General features: G+C 40.4%; 1 protein-coding gene across 1 annotated transcript; it reads right to left on the reverse strand.

The window, feature by feature from the left end:
* Window positions 1-26: 26 nt before the first annotated feature.
* Window positions 27-17,220, reverse strand: adam28 (ADAM metallopeptidase domain 28). The gene is made up of 22 exons (XM_013136832.4): window positions 17,091-17,220; window positions 15,320-15,402; window positions 15,026-15,102; window positions 14,704-14,782; window positions 14,525-14,601; window positions 14,254-14,437; window positions 14,029-14,091; window positions 12,211-12,282; window positions 10,717-10,886; window positions 7,662-7,743; window positions 6,717-6,850; window positions 6,037-6,214; window positions 4,920-5,009; window positions 4,309-4,504; window positions 3,987-4,092; window positions 3,713-3,869; window positions 3,322-3,408; window positions 2,935-3,028; window positions 2,627-2,735; window positions 2,207-2,291; window positions 1,989-2,087; window positions 27-1,897 (listed from the first exon to the last, which is right to left on the reverse strand). The coding sequence occupies exons 1-22, from the start codon at window positions 17,155-17,157 to the stop codon at window positions 1,865-1,867; spliced, it is 2,322 nt and encodes a 773-aa protein (XP_012992286.1). The 5' UTR covers window positions 17,158-17,220; the 3' UTR covers window positions 27-1,864.
* Between the last annotated feature and the right edge of the window lie 2,312 nt (window positions 17,221-19,532).

Below are 19,532 nucleotides of genomic sequence, written 5' to 3' on the forward strand. Positions count from 1 at the left end.
TCTCACAGAATGTACAAAAACATTTGTCATGAAAAAGTATTTTTAATAGCTGTAAAAAGGAATCAAATCCTTTCGTAAAGTACAGTACATGTCATGCGAGGCCATGAAATCTTGATTTATGTAGATGTATCACTTGAAAAATAAAATTGAAATGCAAACTGTCTTTTTCCCTGATGTAGCTGTCTGTGTTTTCTCTGTAGATTTGAAAAAAAGTTTGTCCCATGGTATTGCTTGTTTTCCCAATACTCCCTTTAAGGGCCATGTTCAAGACAGCCCTTGATGGGAGTATTTTGCCAATGTCAGGATGAATGGGTGGATACATGAATCATTGTGTACTCTAGTAGATTTGTTTAGATGTTAGATGCTGAACACTTAATATCAGCATTGTACTGATGTGGACAGTAGTGTCAAAATTCAGGTGCCATAGTTTTTACAATCTGACAGAAAAATGATAGTTAGGGTTATACCAACATATTGTTGGTATAATAATGGCATTTCATCTAACAGATGAAAGACAATTTGTGGAAAAAAATATCTAAATTGGGCTGCATCTGTAAACTCTGACTACTAGGCATAGTACAAAGTCAGTATGGTATAAAAGCCCAAAATGTAAAGATTTATCACACTGTACACTCACATTTATGACATATGTAAAAAGTAAATTATAAGGTATGAAGGGATATGGCAAAATACTGAAAGAGCTGCCCAAACACTGGATGCTGGATAAAAAGCAAAGTATGGTAGTTCTTGTGGAACAGGGTTGGGCAACAATGGGCTATAAAGTGCAACTTATAAGATGCTCCTAGTACATAAGACACCAAATCCATATGGTATTTTGTGATGTGACTTAGCCCATCATGCAGTGTGCACATCACTGGCGAAAACCTATTCCAGCGGCTTCAGAGATAGCCAGTCTCTGTGTGATATCATGCCAGGTAAATTCCCTGTCACTTTCATTTTGTCATGCCAAATGATGAGCAAGAGATCTGGGAGCAGTCCAAAGACTGTGTATTAAGTTATGCAAACAAAGTTGGCAGAAACACAAAGATCTGGGAGTAGAACAGATTGTCCCTCTCCACAGGAATGCCAGAGATCTGCGAGTAGAACTGATTGTCCCTCTCTACAGGAATGCCCGGGGGGAGACACCTCATTGGCAATAAAGTGTCCAGTGACCTGTCAGGATCAAGTCTTTGAGCAGGATTTCTGTTCCTGGAAGCAGGCTTGTTCAGAGGTGTTGGCAGAACCTCTTTGTCTCGGGTCTCTAGGTTTCTGAAGGGTAGGACTGAGCACTGCTGGTGCTCTGGCTGGTTCTGGTAGTTTTGGCTCTGTGTTTGATGCCTATGTAATGTTGGGCATATATTCAACAAGTTAAAAAATCTTAACAGCTCACATTCACCAATGACCTTTTCCAAAATTGTTTACTACATGAATGTCCAACCCAGATGTGGTTGCTCCCATTATATGACTGTTCCCTAGATCATCCTGCCATAAATTTCGCAGTTGTTTATAAATAAATGTTGGCCATTGTTTTAATCTCACAAATACATTGTATTTAATAAAGAACGCTATGAATGTGTTGGATTGCTATATTCATCCATCTGTGCTTTTTGTAGAGATCCTTGGCCGAAGGCCTTGTAGCTCCCTTAGACATGCCAGAACCAAAATGTGCGAAGGGCCAAAAAGATAAGAAGAAAAGAATAGCAGTTACGGGTACGCCTTGGACCAGCTCACTTTACATGAGTCACAACGTCCTGGTCCTGGTGCAGATGGCGAAAGTTTGTCTGGGATGACAGAACTGTACAGTGTATACACCCAACAATAGGCTTGTGACCCTCTGGTTTCTACTCCTCCACTGTAAGAGAAATCAGACGTGCGGTGGTGGTGTAGGTCTCAGAGCCTGAAAGAGAAAGGTACTCTGAAGTAAATTACGTCCAATTCAAATCAGACACATTCACTTTTTTGAAGTGATGGTTATTATAGTTTCTCACCCGTCGTGCGTCCCTGAAGTCAGTGACTGGGACTTTGGATGCCGGAGGGGGTTTAGCAGCTGGGGGGGGTGGGGGTGGAGCCCCGTTTGGTCTTCTGGCCTAGACGTAGTAAAGAGAAGTAAAATGCCATCAGTCTATGGACACAAAGATCTTGTCAATCAAGGCCTATGGGACATTAGGATTATACTGTATGAATCAATGTATTTTGTTGGTGTTACCTTTTGCGGCATAGCATTGTTTTGGCTGAGGACTGGGTTATGATGTTGACGGTAGTCCACTGTGGTGGCTTTCAGGTTAGCGTGGCTGGTGGATCAGTGAACAGTGAAACATGTTTAATTCATTTATATTCATTTCATCTTTATTCAATGGAATGCACTTGAAAATGGGTTCCAAAAGGGTTCTTCTGCTCTTTTTTGCGGGACAGCCCATTGAAGAACTATTTTCTGTGCCATGTAGATCACACTATGACTCGAATTCTACACTGAATGGAAACACGTTTTAGCTGGAACCAAAGGGGTTCTTCAAAGGGTTATTCCAGAGAAACGGTTAAAGAACCAATTAAATCTACAATAATTAGTTAAACAACTGTGTTGACAATGAATAATGTTAATTGTATGTGGCTGGTCTGGTGTACTCGCCTCGGCGGAGTTGTGGGCTGTTGTTTCTTCTTCAGGTACACAGCCACCGCCACAGCCACAGCAGCCAAGAACAGCAGACAGAATGTCACCGCAATGCCAATGGTTCTTCCTACAGTCACATATACAGAGGTTGACCCGCTGATTATGGCATGTCTACGCAACAGTTAAATACAGTGACACTTGACACAAAAATACTCAAAAAACAAAAACCTGTGTTTAGTAACGCAGTGTTATTCCCGCAACATCATATCAGCGTGGAAATAAAAATACTTTGGGAACTATGTATTTATGCGCTGGACAGGACCAACCTTTGGTGGAAACTCCAGAGCTTCCATCCTTTGTGTCACAATCTGGAGTTATCCATCCTGGCTCACACTGGCACTCCATTTTGTGATTACAAACCTGCAATGTCACAACAACAACAAAACACATCTCTAGAATAACATATTAAAAGGCTTCTTCCAATGATATTTTCATGTTACCATCCAAGGGATGTACAAGGGAAAAGAAAGAGGTGAGCAAGAAACATGTAGATAGACATCTTGGCAGATTTAACAGGTGCAACCTGGAAACATGTCCGCAAACCCAGTGAGATGGAGGACATTTGTCAATGTCTCCTTATGAGCCAAGCACCAAGTCTAGTAAATCATCCTCCAGCAGCTCATAAAACCCAGACAGGCAGGCCCTGTACTCACAGCATGTCCATTGCACCGTGCTGAGCAGTTAGTGACTCTGGGTCCATAGGCTGTCTCAAAATCCACACACTCGTTCTGGCTACACACCTTCCAATAGAAAACGAGAGGATTGTCACAACAGTTAGAGTTATTTTCACTTTCTATCTGACCTCTGACCTATTTCCAAAAACACATCTAGATGTAGACACATTTAGTTTCACTGTCGTGGAGGCGGATCTGCCCAGAAGATAGAAATGAATGTGATTATGAATTTCACTTAATGTGAGTCATTTTGGATTTGATATGTAAACTTGAGCCAAGCAATCACATTAATTTCTACTGTCAGGTCAGGTCTGTCCCCAAGACAAGTTTTAGTAAAAATCCCAAACCCAAAAAGGCAAAAAGACGTTACCTTCCCATCGTTACACTTGGTCCCTGTGTCCACCTGTCCAAAGTCATTATCGGCATCATCATAGAACGTGGCCTGGCAGTTGCTAAACATCACCATGCGGCCGTAGTTGGGATTGGGGTTGCCATTTGTACAGAAAAGTTTCCCACACTGCACATCTCTAAAGAGGAGTCATGGGAGGAGGTCGTCAAATCGCTCACAATCTACTTTAAGGAGAAACGCTGTCTTTGTAAAAGCATCTATTGAAAATAGCATGGCAATGCTTGTTAGGACTCACTGGCTTTGGCAGGGGATGTACTGGGTTGGTGAAGGCCTCTTGCAGAAGGCATAGGACAGTCCTCTTTTGTTCTGTTCATAGCAGAAGTCTGAGGCTTTTTCGGCATCTGGAGGAGACCCAATGTTACACATAGCATTAGTGTTGATAGCTCTTAAAGTGGTAGCTGTTTTGGTCCACACTTTAAAAGTGCATTACTCTACACCTCCTAGATTTTACAAATTGACAGGCAAATGAAAGGTTGTAGTTTGACAATATGAACCAGACAAGCTACTAGTAAATGACTAAAATGTGTGGGAACATTTGAAAATGTTTTCACACTTACTTGGTCCATACATTTTCACACATTGGTCCTGGTGCTTTGGACAGCGGCCATTGTAGCAGTAACCCTTGTCTCCACCGCAGGAGATCCCATTAACAGCGAAAACGTCCTCGGGACAGTTGGCTGATTTTCCAGTGCAGTACTCCGCCAGGTCACATTCGTCATGCTGTCTCCTGCATTTTGTGGATGAGGGCAGGATCTGTGGACAGTTGTTTGCTTTGTTAAGTGTCTCTACTTTAGTTTTCTTCAGACTTCTGACTGATATGAGCATGATAGGAGGCCTGGCTTGGCTAGTGCATCCAAGTGGTACACAACATTGCTCTTGTCGGACTAGTTCCAAACACTACATATAATTTTACGGAAAATATTCTGGTCTCTGGAGCACCTGACCATTGCTACAGTAGATATGCATTGTCGTATAATATTCAGATTAGATTGGGATATCAAGGATGTGCCAACTGTCTTTTTCACCGAGTGGCAATATGATCAGACAAACATGTTAGGTTTAATAGTTTAGTTCTAAAACCTTTTAACATCGCTTAGTTTGTCTGTTGCATGTCCACACGAGGGCTGTTATATAAAAGGAAGTCAGGATCAGATCGAGATGCTCTCACCTTACAGTCTTCACAGCACTCTCCCGCAGCACACTCTGAACCCCTGGTCAATGTGCAGCTTGTGGCATTACAGCAAGGGTTTCTACAGTCCTGTCAAATAACACCATTATTGTCATGATCAGATGAAAAAATTCTATATCAAAGAATGAGTATAGCTACATCCAGCATGTATATAGAGATCTCAAAATAGTTAGGTGTTTGTGTAAGTATGGCTTCATCTAGATGCCTAGGAGTTAACCCAGTAGGTTCTCCCCTAAGAAAGACACACACAGTGTAAATACACACCTTTTCATATACTGTAGTACAATGGCGTCGTTAGGCCTTGGCTGTCCGGGGTTACAGCCCCGGATCTTTTATGAATAGCCCCAGATCTCAAATTGACCAAAAATAATAATAATAAAAAAGATCCCTTGATCTATTCAACGTGTAGGCTGCTAGCATTGCATCGAAATCTTCTGCGTTTACACTCAGAGCCTTGTTCTTTCTGTCCCGGGCAGGGCGGAGGGGTGGGCTAAGCCCCGAATGTATTGTGATCCTAGCGACACCCCTGCTGTAGTATATGTAACATGTACTATAGTAGGCTATAAAGAGAAACTGGAGTTAAGGCATCTGATGAAAATAAGACTAGAGAGGAGTAATTTAGAAACACAGAAAGACAATAAGATGGTCGCATCAACCTGACCAGCAGGTCTGAACCACTTGACTTGACTACAGCTCTACTTTTGTGGAATAATGTTAACTGGTGTTAATTTACATGTTATCATTCAATCCACATTCAATCCACATCATTATTTTAATAACCTTTCAGAGAAGTAGTTTGAAACAAATCATCCAAACTGGTCAAATAAGTAGGTTTTCCTGAGCAATGCAGAGGAAATAATCAGTGATCACATCAGATCTGTGCATGTCAAATACTGTACATTCCTAAACTACTGCATGGTGGCCCCTCGCCAAGGTCAACAGGCAACATCAGGCACATCGCAATCAGTACTAATGACAAATAAAGCGATACATTCATCACATGCAGTCATAGATTTAAGTTAAAATTCTAGAAAAATATATTATTCAAAAAGGTGGTAAAGGTGATAGAAGGAATGCAAATACAACGTTCATTCACCTCCAAGGTGCCACAGTCACAGTCCTCTCCTCTCTCTAAAAAGCCATTCCCACACACTGGGGGTGATTCCAGCCTACGAAAGTCTGGTTTATTCAGTAGGCACTCAGGATTACGACCATTCAGGAACTGGTTGTAGTTCTCAGTACTGCAGCTACTGAATGTTTTCGGGATATCCCAGCTGAAAGAGACACTTCACTTAGACACATGTAGTGAGATATTTCTCACAGTAAATTCGTTTTGATAATCTACAATAGGTTCAGTAGTATAGTTTGGGTATTAGAGCCATTTAGGTGTGGGTAAGTTTAGTAGTGGGTTTTCATAAATGTATGGAAATTACAAGGCTCATTTCAAAATTCTAACTGTGATTAGGCTGGTGTTTTGTAAAAGCACTTTGTGACAACTGCTGACATAAAAAGGGCTTTATAAATATATATGATTGATTGATTGATTGATTAAATAAACATAGTACTAAGACAGACTCATGTAATGATTTTTGAATGATTTTGTATAAAGGCAGAGTAGCTGCTCTGTGTGTGTTATGGACAGAAGGAAACATGCCTGTAAGACATCTTTATTACAAGATCCATCATGCAATCAGATCGTTTATCATCAACAGCATTCCACTCTATTCAGATGATACTTTGTATATACAATAGGCCTTTTATTAGAAGAGTTCTTACCTGAGGGAAGGAGCCATTATACAACTATTCCCAGAACAAGTACAGGCACTGGAATCATCATGGTTCATGCCCAGATTGTGGCCCAGCTCATGGGCCAATGTGGCACCGACTGCTATAGCATTGGGGTTGTGATCCTGTAAGGTTGGAAAACATATAGATAATGTTAGAATATCTTTTAACAAATCCCAGTGACAACAATCCGAGAAGCCAATAGAGCTATTTCATGTAACAGCACTCCCTTTGGCAACTGCACATTTAAAAACGATGTATTTCTGGTAAAAACGTTAGATATGATACACTAGTCACAGTCTAATTGAGAGGATTGGGAAGATCCCGAAAAGGCCCAAATAACATCTTATAATTTTAACTGGGCATCATTCTGTCAAAATAAATGTAAATCTTAGGTTTTCAGCACATATAGGTATTTTTATTTTAAATATGCTGTATAAGCAATAGGTAGGCTATTGTTAACAATCAAATTGAGCTTCATTTTTCTGATTGTTGTTTATCCCTGTGGGATCCATGATTAACCAACCTTCTCTTCCTCTCGAAACATGACATTGATTAAATTAGATTCAACTTTGTCATTGAACTGTGCAACGAAATGCAGTAATGCATTGTTGGGCATTTTGGATACAGTGAATATATTTATGTTTTTATTGTTAATTGTTGTAATACAGGGCACCAGCTGGTGTTCCTTGTATATACAGCTCCAGAAAAAATTAAGAGACCACCCAAACTTTTTCTTTCCTTTCCAAAAAAGTTGAGTTGAGTGAGGAACAGAAGCGTTCAATTTACAGTGGTCTCTTAATTTTAACCCTTCTGTTCCTCACTCAAAACCTTCCTTTTTGATTTCGATTTCTGCATGTGGGGTAATGTAGACCTCCTTCTTCAAACCCACTGCATGAGAACGACTCCTTCTGATTGTCCCCTAATGAAACGTACCTGCACCACCCCTGAAGAATGACCTGAGCATAGTGTCCCGATGAAGGCCAGACCCACTGTTGCTCCCTCAAAGTCGATGCCACTGAAACACAGGGATCAAGAAACATATAAACCCCATGTACTACTATATGACATACCTATTTAATGAATACATCAGAGTATGTCAATGGCAGAGAGGAAAAGGCAAAGTGAGAGTATTATTGACTAAGGCTGTGGTGATACCAGTATTACAATGTGTGATACTGGTATAGTCTGGGCCTATTTATCTACATGCAGAAATCTGCCTGCGATAAGCAGACCTTTTAGTATGCAAGAATAGGAGACCTTTTAGTATGCAAGATAAGTGGACCTTTTAGTACGCAAGATAAGGAGACCTTTTTGTATGCAAGATAAGCAGACCTTTTCGTACGCAAGATAAGCAGACCTTTCAATGGGAAATGAGAGTGGTGAATTAAGTAAAACAACATGGCCCTGTCTGTGCCTGTACTAGCAAACAACATGCCCGGTCTGTGCCTGTACTAGCAAACAACATGCCCTGGTCGGTGCCTGTACTAGAAAACAACATCCCCCGGTCTGTGTCTGTACTAGCAAACAACATGCCCTGGTCGGTGCCTGTACTAGAAAACAACATCCCCCGGTCTGTGCCTGTATTAACAAACAACATCCCCCGGTCTGTGCCTGTACTAACAAACAACATACCCCGGTCTGTGCCTGTACTAGAAAACAACATCCCCTGGTCTGTGCCTGTACTAGAAAACAACATCCCTCGGTCTGTGCCTGTACTAGCAAAAAGAAAGATAGTCCCTTCACGGCCTTATTAGGTGACTGTGGTACTGTGTCATGTCCTTGGTTGGGTTCAGCAGGTGAACGACACCCCCCTCTGCTATCAAGGGTCATGAAAATAAGCCCTACGTAGTGCAGAAGCCTGATGATAGATTGGGTCTCTGTTTGTTCCACACACTCCATGTTCTGGCACCCCTCACTGACTGACCCGCTAGTATAGCTAGTGATTTATGTTTATGTGAGCACATACCAGGGACCCCTCTTCCATAAGTGGAGCCAAGTGCAGCAAATATAAAATGTGTAACGTTGCAAAAAAAGTTCACTTTGTCTGACTGGGGTGACCAGTGTTGCTTGTTCATTGCAGACTACCTGATGAGTTGTATAACTTAGAGATTACCCGATGAGACTACCTGATCTTAGAGACTACCTGACGAGACTACCTGATCTTAGAGACTACTTGATGAGACTACCTGATTTTAGAGACTACCTGGCGAGACTACCTGATCTTAGAGACTACCTGATGAGACTACCTGATTTTAGAGACTACCTGATGTGTTATATATCTTAGAGACGTCCTGATTTAGAGATAACCTTATGAGTTGTGTATCTTAGTGACAGCCTTATGAGCTGTATATCTTAGAACAGGGTAGGGCACATTTTTTTGTCTCAGGGGCCACATGTCAGGTCCTGGCTATGAGGATGCCCATAGCCATCTTTGTGCTGGTCTGAGGGCCATAGTTAGGACTTGGCAGAGACCTCTAGGCATCTCTGCCTTTTGGTTTTGTTTGTCCCCAATTAGAAGCAGTTGCCCTGCGTTGCGTTATGTTTTACTTTGCCTCAAAAAAAAAATGTACAACCTTCTTCAGAGAGACATTTTTCATCCGGTCTGCGGAAGTTAGTAAAATTAGACCACCTGATCGAAGAGACTATATATGTACAGTGGATATAAAAAGTCTACACACCCCTGTGAAAATGCCAGGTTTTTGTGATGTAAAAGAATGAGACTAACATAAATCATGTCAGAACTTTGTCCACTTTTAATGTGACCTATAATGTGAACAATTCTGTTGTGCTGTGTTCAGAATTAACCATTCACATTCAAACTCATGTAAAATAGAAGTCATTACCCACCTGCCATCATTTAAAGTGACTCTGATTAATCACAAATAAAGTTCAGCTGTTCTAGTAGGATTTTCCTGACATTTTCTTCGTTGCATCTCAGAGCAAAAGCCATGGTCCACAGAGAGCTTCCAAAGCATCAGAGGGATCTCAGTGTTGAAAGATACAGTGGATATAAAAAGTCTTCAAAAAAAACTTCAGCCGGGCTTGGATGTTTTTCTTTGTAAGAAAAGGCTTCCATCTTGCCACCCTACCCCATAGCCCATTCATATGAGGAATACGGGAGATTGTTGTCACATGTAGCACACAGCCAGTACTTGCCAGAAATTCCTGCAGTTCCTTTAATGTTGCTGTAGGCCTCTTGGAAGCCTCCCTGACCAGTTTTCTTCTCGTCTTTTCATCAATTTCCGAGGGACTTCCAGCTCTTGGTAATGTCTCTGTTGTGCCATATTTTCTCCACTTGATGATAAATATCTTCACTGTGTTCCATGGTATATCTAATGCTTTGGAAATGTTGTACCCTTCTCCTGACTGATATGTTTCAACAATGATATCCCTCTGATGCTTTGAAAGCTCTCTGTGGACCAGGGCTTTTGCTCTGAGATGCAACTATGAAAATGTCAGGACAATCCTACTAGAATAGCCAAACTTTATTTGGGTGTGACGGTGAGGTGATGGACAGCTCCGTCATCTCCAGCTTTTCCCGCTTTCCTTTCATCCTCGAACACATCCCGGACTTGTTTTGTGTCTTGTCTCCAATCATCACTCACACCAGGTCCCAATTCAGTCATCAGTGTGTGTTTCTCCTCTACTCCCCTCATTTGTTGGTCATTGTTGCTTGTCCCTGTATGTTGCAAGTCAGTGGTGAGTGTCGTTTTGTTTAAGCCTTTGTTTTCCTTCAGTTTGTTTAAAGTACTCAGTGTTTATTTCTATTAAATATTACATCGAATGCTGCTCTGTCTGCGCCTGGTTCCTTTTCTCCACCACTGCACTACCTTGACACAGAGTCACTTTAAATGATGGCAGGTGTGTAAAGACTTCTATTAAACTTGAGTTTGAATGTGATTGGTTAATTCTGAACACAGCCACATCCCCAGATATAAGAGGGTGTGCACACTTATGCAATCAGGTTATTGTACATGCTGAGGCCTACCTGATGAGGAAAGCGTTGTCATTGGGCTTTCTTTTGCTCAAGTCACTGTTTCTCCACTTGGTAAACGCATCCAGGTTGGCACCAGCAGGAGGGGTCACTGTTATCTTATCGCTGTCGGACCATACTTCCAAACCCACCAGGGCAATAAAGGTGTTATAAGGCTTGTATACCTGCAGGGAAATTAATTGAAATGTGTGGAAAGACCAAAAGGCTGTGGATGAAGGTCCTGAACAGGATTTTCTCTGGGTTGTTAAGTATCTCTGCTGCTAAAGATCCTGAAACTTCTGCACACTATGTAGCTAGGTGTTTTATTAAGTATCTGCTGCTGAGCCTCCCCATTCACTTTTGTCTCTTTGCACACCATTTAATTAACTTGATCTGTGCCTCATATTTGTGAACATCAATTGGTGGAGGTTAGTGTCGGACAGGGCAGCCTTGTCTCATCATGCTCTATATGGTGGGTTGTGCGCAGGAAGCTCAATCTTCCAAAACATAAGTGCTGTCCACTTCAAAAAGAAAATGCTAGGGGGAGCCATTACATGCTAGTAAATTCGAGAATATTACCAAAAATGCTTAGCTATAGAAATTAAGAGATGCCATGGAAATCTCACTGGTAAATGAGAATGGAGGAACATATAGTATAACCCTCCTTGAATCAGACTGTTCCTAAACTAAATTGCCAGGAAATTCCTTGATTATAATTTAGTTTTCCATCTCCCCATGTTGCTAATGTTATTTCAAAAGTATCTCATTTTGACATTACCTCACATTAGCTGGCTACACACAGCACAGCACTAACTTCATTTTACCTGTCTTTATAGGATTTCAGGTGTCTCACAAAGTTAGACGCTGTGGCTATCGCATCATTCATTTTAGTTTTGCATACTGCTGAAATTTCCTCCCCAGCATGACGTTATCCCCAAATTCAAATATCACAATTTTCAGAAGGGATTCAGTTCTCAATCACGATCAAATTGAACATTAACTGTTTATTTATCAGTGCCTCCAGGATTTTAGAATGATGATTCAAAGATCGGGCGATAGTTATCACGTGTTCCCACCCTTATGCCATGGGAGCACATGAGCAGTTTTCCAGAATAGCAATAACCCCTGAAATGAATGATAGATTAAATACTTGCATTAGAGCTCCATTGATAATTGGAGCAGCACTAACCAAAATGCAGAGATCTAGCAAATCAGCACCTGTTCCAAAAAAGTTACTTGATTTTTATGTATTCCCCTATCATTTATTCCGCTGTCATTTGAGGTGGGTATAGAGTTTAATAAAAATAGAACACCAGCTGCAATACAGTGGCAATTAAAGGCATCAGCAGTTGTATTTTGTCCAACACTACCTGTAGCGGCAGTGTGATAGCAGGACTGTTCTCCAGTGTTTTCAATATAGTTAAAATACTTGGCAGAAAGGACATAAGGGATCACATATGGGATCTACTGCAATTTTGTAATGCTGACATCACCATGTGACCAACTCACCAGGTTGACGAAGTTGACCAGTTCAAACATCCTCTTACGCACCTCTGCAGGTTTACTCTGCATCTTCTTGTACTGAAAAAGTATGTTAATGTTTGAACGTGCTTTGAAGTTGTTTCTCAATGCAGTACTACTCACTTATTAGATAATCACTGGACAAATAATTATCCCAACAGTTTCTGTCAGGTGGGTGGGTAATCATCCAAGGGAAAAACGCTCACTAACAGGGATGTCAACATACAGCTCTGGAAAAAATTAAGAGACCACTCCTAATTTTTCTTAAATCAGCAAATCTACATGTATGGCAGCCATTCCATTCCAGTGTCTGTTAAATTCAAACACAGGCACACCCCAGTTTACTTAATGATGTACTGATTAGGTGATTACCTGAACTAAATCTAATTTAACGAGGAAAAGTATAAAAACAACTGCTGTTGTCATCACTATCCTCTTGCAATAGGATCTGCTGGATGGCAAAGACAGTGCAAGTAGTACCTCAAAGGTGATTTGAATAAAAAAATAACTATTCAGCATGACAAAAGAGTTGAAAAGAAAAGCTTTGAGTGAGGAAAAGATGGGTTCAATTCTGGCTTTACTGGCAGAGGGATACACTGAATGTCAGGTTGCTTCCATCCTGAAAATTTTGGTTCAAGACGGTGGTTCATAAAAACAAGGTCAAGCAACAGACATTGGGGACAACAAAGCTACAGACTGGCAGAGGGCCAAAACGACTGTCCATTGACCGAGATGACAGTCAACTCATTTGAATGTCACTCAACAAACGTAGGATGACATAAAGTGACCTACAAAAGTGTGGATGGAGGACCACCAAATCAAGACCCTGTCATGGCCAGCCCAATCTCAAGACCTGAACCCCATTCAAAACCTCATGAATTTGATCAAGAAGAAGATGGATGGTCACAAGCCTGTCCTTGTCCACCTGGTCATACTTCTGACCTAGTCTAAAATCAAATAGACTCTGGATTTAGCCCAGAGAAATGTATTTATTATTCCAATTGGACTCTTAATATCTCACCCGGCACAGCCAGAAGAGGACTGGTCACCCCTCTGAGCCTGGGTCCTCTCTAGGTTTCTTCCTAAAATTTGACCTTCTTTGGGAGTTTTTCCTAGCCACTGAAATTCAACACTACTGTTGTTTGCTCCTTGGGGTTTAAGGCCGGGTGTTTCTGTAAAGCACTTTGTGACAACTGCTGTTGTAAAAAGGGCTTTATAAATAGATTTGATTGATTGATTGATTGATGAAACAAAGCCAAGCTACTTGAATTTTTGTGCCAGGAGTGACATAAAGTCACCCAACAACAATGTGACAGACTGGTGGAGAGCATGCCAAGACACATGAAAGCAGTGATTTAAAAATCAGAGTTATTCCACCAAATATTGATTTCTCTCCCTAAGTTAAAACATTAGTATTTTGTTGTTAAAAAATGAATATGAATTTGTTTTCTTGGCGTTATTTGAGGTCTGGAAACAATCTTTTTTTGTTTTTTTTGACCGGTTGTCAAAATGAAGTTATTTTCTACAAATAAATACCCTAAATGACAATATTTTTATTTGGAATTTGGGAGTAATGCTGTCAGTAGTTTATAGAATAAAACAAAACTGTTCATTTTACTCAAACACATACCTATGAATAGTATCATTTAACTTATAATTTTGCAGTGATCTCTTAATTTCTTCCAGAGCTGTATGTGTATAATGAATTTGACAGATATATGCTTATATATAATATATATATTTTTTTTTTTATGAAATTATGCTCAAGTGAATTCTGCGACTTTTCGCTGTGATGTTTGTTCTTACTTCACGGTTGTCTGCAACAAGGACAAGCTCAACATACTTTGGTTGTTCAAGTAGAGATGGACCCTAGGAAATAGGAGGACATATTGATCAGATAATTTCCTTTTGAAGAGTCAATTTATTTCCTGTCAGGTACGCTTTCCGCTATCTCCCTTTTATGTCAGAAAACACATGTAGGTATCTTTGAATAGGGACATTTCAGGTCCATTATTAGATTGAATGTCTTACTGAGGCTCGAGAGCGGCTCCGGCTAGTTATGGGGGGGTAGTCTATGTTCCAGCTAGTGTTAGTGACTCCACACACCGCAGGTGTGGAGCTTTGGTCATCATATGTCATCACCGCATGATCTCCTTCATCCCCATCTGACAGAGGTTCAATCAGGTACTTCTGGGCCGAAGTTCTGAAATATCCCCTATAAAAACATTACATAATCAATTTGGGGTTTCACTCTTTATATGTGGTCTGATATACTAACATATAGTAGTATGGGGCTGCCTACCTGAGTCCATTGCATGTGCTCATACTGACCATGGACTTATTATCATTCACAATACTGCCATGATAGTAGCAGTGGTCCTGGAGAAGAGAATGAATAAGAAGGCCGGTTAAAGGGGCTTAATCAAAACACAGCACAGGACATGGCTACATCAGACTTTATTTGTGATACTGTCCCCTTACCACATCCTGGGGAGTTGTGGAAACTGGTGTGCCGTCCTCAGTGTAGTAAGTTTCACTATAGTCATTACTGAGTAATTCTCTGAAGGGACAAATTGAAACGTATTTATTACTCAGTTTTATCAGAACAACCAACATGTTGTCACACTGTGAATCATGACAAAATGTATTCCATAATACTTTCTGAATGTCTGTGAATGTGGTTATAAAAGGGAACTGAACATTTGACTGTGGTAAGGGAGCTATTGACGTCAATATATTTAGGGAAGTATTCAGTAACCCCACAGAGGAAAAGGACATTTGAAGCATTGGCCAGAGTAAGTACCTATTCTTCTCCAGATGCATTTCAATGTCTTTTCCACTCACTGTCATTGCATAATTCATTGTTTCGGGCCTGGATGACTAAAGGAAATAATTAATGTTAGTTAATTCCATAGATATGTTAATTCCTTAGATATAATCTCTCCTTAGTACAGCATTGGGTCTTACAACCAATACTCATTGGGTATTACAAGGAGTAAACATCATTCTTAAGAAAGAATAGTTTGGTATTGGTGTTCTTAATGTTTCACTGTGATACAGCTTCTGTGTAAGGGAGAGAAACCCCAGAAGAACTTACCTTGGTTTCTCTTTTCTGCCTAGCATATATTCTGATGGGTCGGACCACCTCATAATCCTTCACCCCTTGTAGAGAATGGCTCACTGTGGGGAGGAAGAAAGGTGTAGTGATGACATTCTACAATGGGCTATTGTACAACTATGATAAGTTTCTCTAAACTGATCATAGTTGTTCTAAGCCTTTATAACCACAACTCCCCTTTTAATACTGTATGCTACTATATTGAAATGGAGAACCATACAGCATTAAAAGCCTACTTAACATTACTCATTTTTGTCTTTCATCAACTTTCCCCCTGCCTGTGCAGCCAACCTTGAAGGTAATTGGTTGTCCATTGTGTGTACCTATTAAACCATGACCAATTCTACGTGTGCTGTGTACACTGTTATTAACAACCCAGCAAGCATATTTCTCAGAGCAAGGGTAACTAGGCTGTATCGAAGTACCCATGATTGGAAACTAGTCGTTTAATAATACATAGTTTGGTTTGGCACTACAAAGCATTCCATTCATTTACACATTGACTTGTCAAACCTCTATTGGAATAATTTAGATGCATGATGAACAAAAGTTGTTATTTTAGTGTGTATTTCAAGGGCTGACACACATGCTTGTTATGTAATTTCCTTTTCTTGTTCTTTTAGGCTTGATTTGTGTTTGACCATGGTCCGTAATCTTCTTCACATATGTTTTTGTATTATATCATATTGGGCAATCTATGTGTATTCTAAAGGATACGATATATTTATGTTATTTAAAAAAAAAAGTAATTCACTCACCATGTAAAAACTGAAATGACTGAGTAAATGAGTCAATTTCATACCATGTCACTCAGCGAGGGTGGGTTTTCAAGATGAATGTAATAACCTCTGTGTTGAAACACATTGCGTACATAACTAGTGTGCCTAGTACTTTCTAACGCTTCCACTCTGATGTTTTGTAATGGTTCGAAAACATCTGACTTAACGATGGCTTAATCACAGTGAGTGGCGTTCTAGGGGGTTACAGGAAGTACCTGTTGGACTCACCTCCTCCTGATCATTTTGGGAGAAAGAGTACCTGAGAGCTGTGAGGGGTGTGGCATTGTTGTGGTACAAAGTCCAGTTTCAGTCACACTATTTCACCAAAACGTACCTTCCTTATGTTTGTCATCTGTCAGTATTTATTCAGACATGCCTAGTCTAGAACTCCAGATGACTAAGGCTATAAGGAATAAACTATGTAGAAATGTATTAATATATGTATAATATGATAGCTTTCTCCGTGACAAATGTTTTTGTATTAATCACATGACTGTAATTCCAGAAGCTGTCATGGAAACAAATGGATGAAAAGTATGCGTCGTTTTGGCTGAAATATACTTTGGGTTCTATTTGGCTTCTATTCTTAGACCTATAACTAAACAAATAAATGAGGAGTCTTGAAGATGACACACTTCAGATTTAATCAAAACATTATTTCACTCCCTCTGAAACCATAAAAAATTATTTAATCTTTCATATAATCCTTGCCCCTATTCAACTGTTGTACATTAGTATTAAACAACTGAAATCATATTTCTTCCCAACTTTAGTCTATTTTTACATTTTCAATCGTACTTCTAACTCTCTCAAACCAAACACTGACTTTCTTCTTTGAGCATACCTTTAGCCTACACTCACTGTACTGTAAGTCAAACATGTTTGAATAAAGTGCCCAGAGAACATGGCTGACTAGGGTTAAGTTAACCTGTCATTGCGCTGTGTTGAGACGGGTGTATCCGCTATCCTACCTGAGAGATTGAGTGCGGCAGTCAGGGTAAAAATCCACAATAGAAGTATATGTGTCATTGTCGACATACAGACAGCTACTGGAACACAGTCAACGGTTTGAGGGACTTTATGGGTTACCTGGTGGAATCCTAATGCGTTAACGTCCACAGGCCACACCTTATTGGGCGGTCCCAAACTATAAGTGTCACAGACATTTCCTGAAAGTCATTGCTAGTGTTCACTGAACTTGCTAGAGTTGGCCCCTGTGGGTCCTGTTCAAAAGTAGTATATTATAAAAGGTGTGCCATTTGGGACACACTAGTGACGTGCAAGAACATGCTCTAGGTATTTGAAATAACTCAAGGTTACATAACATATTTTTCCTGCATCCTTCCCCCCAACATCTCCCAACACAAACACAAGCACATTTCCTTTTGTGGTGCAATATACTGTAGAAACGAATGAAATCTACATTTGTCTCATCATAGCGAGAGAATTAGTTCAATAACTTTTGACCATGTCCTTTGTCACAACAATAACGATTTTAGAAAGTAAAAATGCTTTTCATACATTCTATATTCCTGTAGCCTGTTGGAAACCAACAAGTCAGAATAAAATGTTGTGCACTTCAGGAGTTTCATAATTTCTTCTGTTTTACACATCATGTGGATTTACAGTTCATCTTTAAATATAACTTCGACAATTCACGCTCCTTGCCAAATAAAGACTCAAACCCTATCGCAAGCATTCTGGATTTCCTGGCAGCTGGGGCAATACATCATTTTGATCTCACCCACTACATGTTTGCAACACATCCAAAACACTGACGGTTAGAGAAATCAATGAGGTCATTGACTTTTTTCAACCTAGATGCATGTCTATTCCTGGACACTGCGGAAGGAAATATACTGAGGCCCTTCTTCACCGCTCTTAATATGTACATTGAACAAAATTATAAACGCAACACTTTTGTTTTTGCCCCCGTTTATCATGAGCTGAACTCAAAGATCTAAGACCGACTTGAGTGGGCAAATGCTCACATTCGATGGCGTCTGGCACTTTGGAGAGGTGTTCTCTTCACGGATGAATCCCGGTTTTCACTGTACAGGTCAGATGGCAGACAGCGTGTATGGCGCCGTGTGGGTGAGCGGTTTGCTGATGTCAACGTTGTGGATTGAGTGGCCCATGGTGGCGGTGGGGTTATGGTACGGGCAGGCGTGTGTTAACGAACACGGGTGCATTTTATTGATGCCATTTTTAATGCACAGAGATACCGTGATGAGATTCTGAGGCCCATTGTTGTGCCATTCATCCACTACTATCACTTCATGTTTCAGCACGATAATGCACGGCCCCATGTTGCAAGGATCTGTACACAATTCCTGGAAGCTGAACACATCCCAATTCTTGCATGGCTAGCATACTCACCGGACATGTCACCCATTAAGCATGTTTGGGATGCTCTGGATCTGCATATACGACAACATGTCCCAGATCCTGCCAATATCCAGCAACTTCGCACAGCCATTGAAGAGGAGTCGACCAACATTCCACAGGCCACAATCAACAACCTGATCAACTGTTGGTTTTCAGAGCCCCCTGGAACCCCCCAATACAGTGAACCTGCACCTGCATGTGGCCTTTTATTGGCACACCTGTGCAATAATCATGCTGTCTAATCAGCATCTTGATATGCCACACCTGTGAGGTGGATGGATTATCTCGGCAAAGGAGAAGTGCTCACTAACACAGATTTAGACAGATTTGAGAAAACTATTTGAGAGAAATATGCCTTTTGTGTACATAGAGAAAGTCTTAGATCTTTGCGTTCAGCTCATGATAAATGGGGGCATAAACAAGTGTTGAGTTCATAATTTTGTTCATTGTAATGTTAGCACCCGCTAGCGAAACTAACCCTGAAGGGTGAAGGAATCCAACTAAGTAATGTTTGATTATGTGTAATAATTTACAAAGTTGGCTTCAGTTACAGAAATGTGGTCATTGTTTTGAGAGTTTCTACCAAACTGGATTAACTTGGTACTACAGCCTGTATCACGTTTTAGTCATTTAACAGATGCTCTAGAGTGAATTACAGTTTGTATATAGAGTTCAGGATAACTAGGTGAAACAACCAGGGGAGAGGTTCATATCTTTATTTGATGCAAGCATTTATAACATCACAAAGATGTTACAAAACCTCTCTCGACCCTCTCTTGAGATTGAAATGCCTTTTAACATACGTGAGTAGGAGGATGTGGGTGTGTGTGTGCGCAGTGGATGTGAACTCTGCATTGGGTATTACCATCAGTCCCTAGTTGTTTTAGTTGCTTACCACTTTTTCACCACAATTAGACCTTTTTTCACACCTTGATGTCATGAAACAAAAATTTTCGGGAGTATGTATTCTATTTTAACAACAGTTTAACACAAATGGAACATGTCAAATAACTTCTTATAAAACA

Source organism: Esox lucius, chromosome 13 (assembly GCF_011004845.1).
Source record: "Esox lucius isolate fEsoLuc1 chromosome 13, fEsoLuc1.pri, whole genome shotgun sequence".
In the NCBI taxonomy this organism is placed as follows: domain Eukaryota; kingdom Metazoa; phylum Chordata; class Actinopteri; order Esociformes; family Esocidae; genus Esox; species Esox lucius.

Coding starts and splice junctions, on each gene's coding strand:
- adam28 (XM_013136832.4), bottom strand. CDS start 17,157: ATGTCGACAATGACACATATACTTCTATTGTGGATTTTTACCCTGACT. Junction 15,103..15,319: donor GGCAGAAAAGAGAAACCAAG/GTAAGTTCTTCT, acceptor TATTTCCTTTAG/TCATCCAGGCCCGAAACAAT. Junction 3,029..3,321: donor CACGGTGCAATGGACATGCT/GTGAGTACAGGG, acceptor GTGACATTGCAG/GTTTGTAATCACAAAATGGA.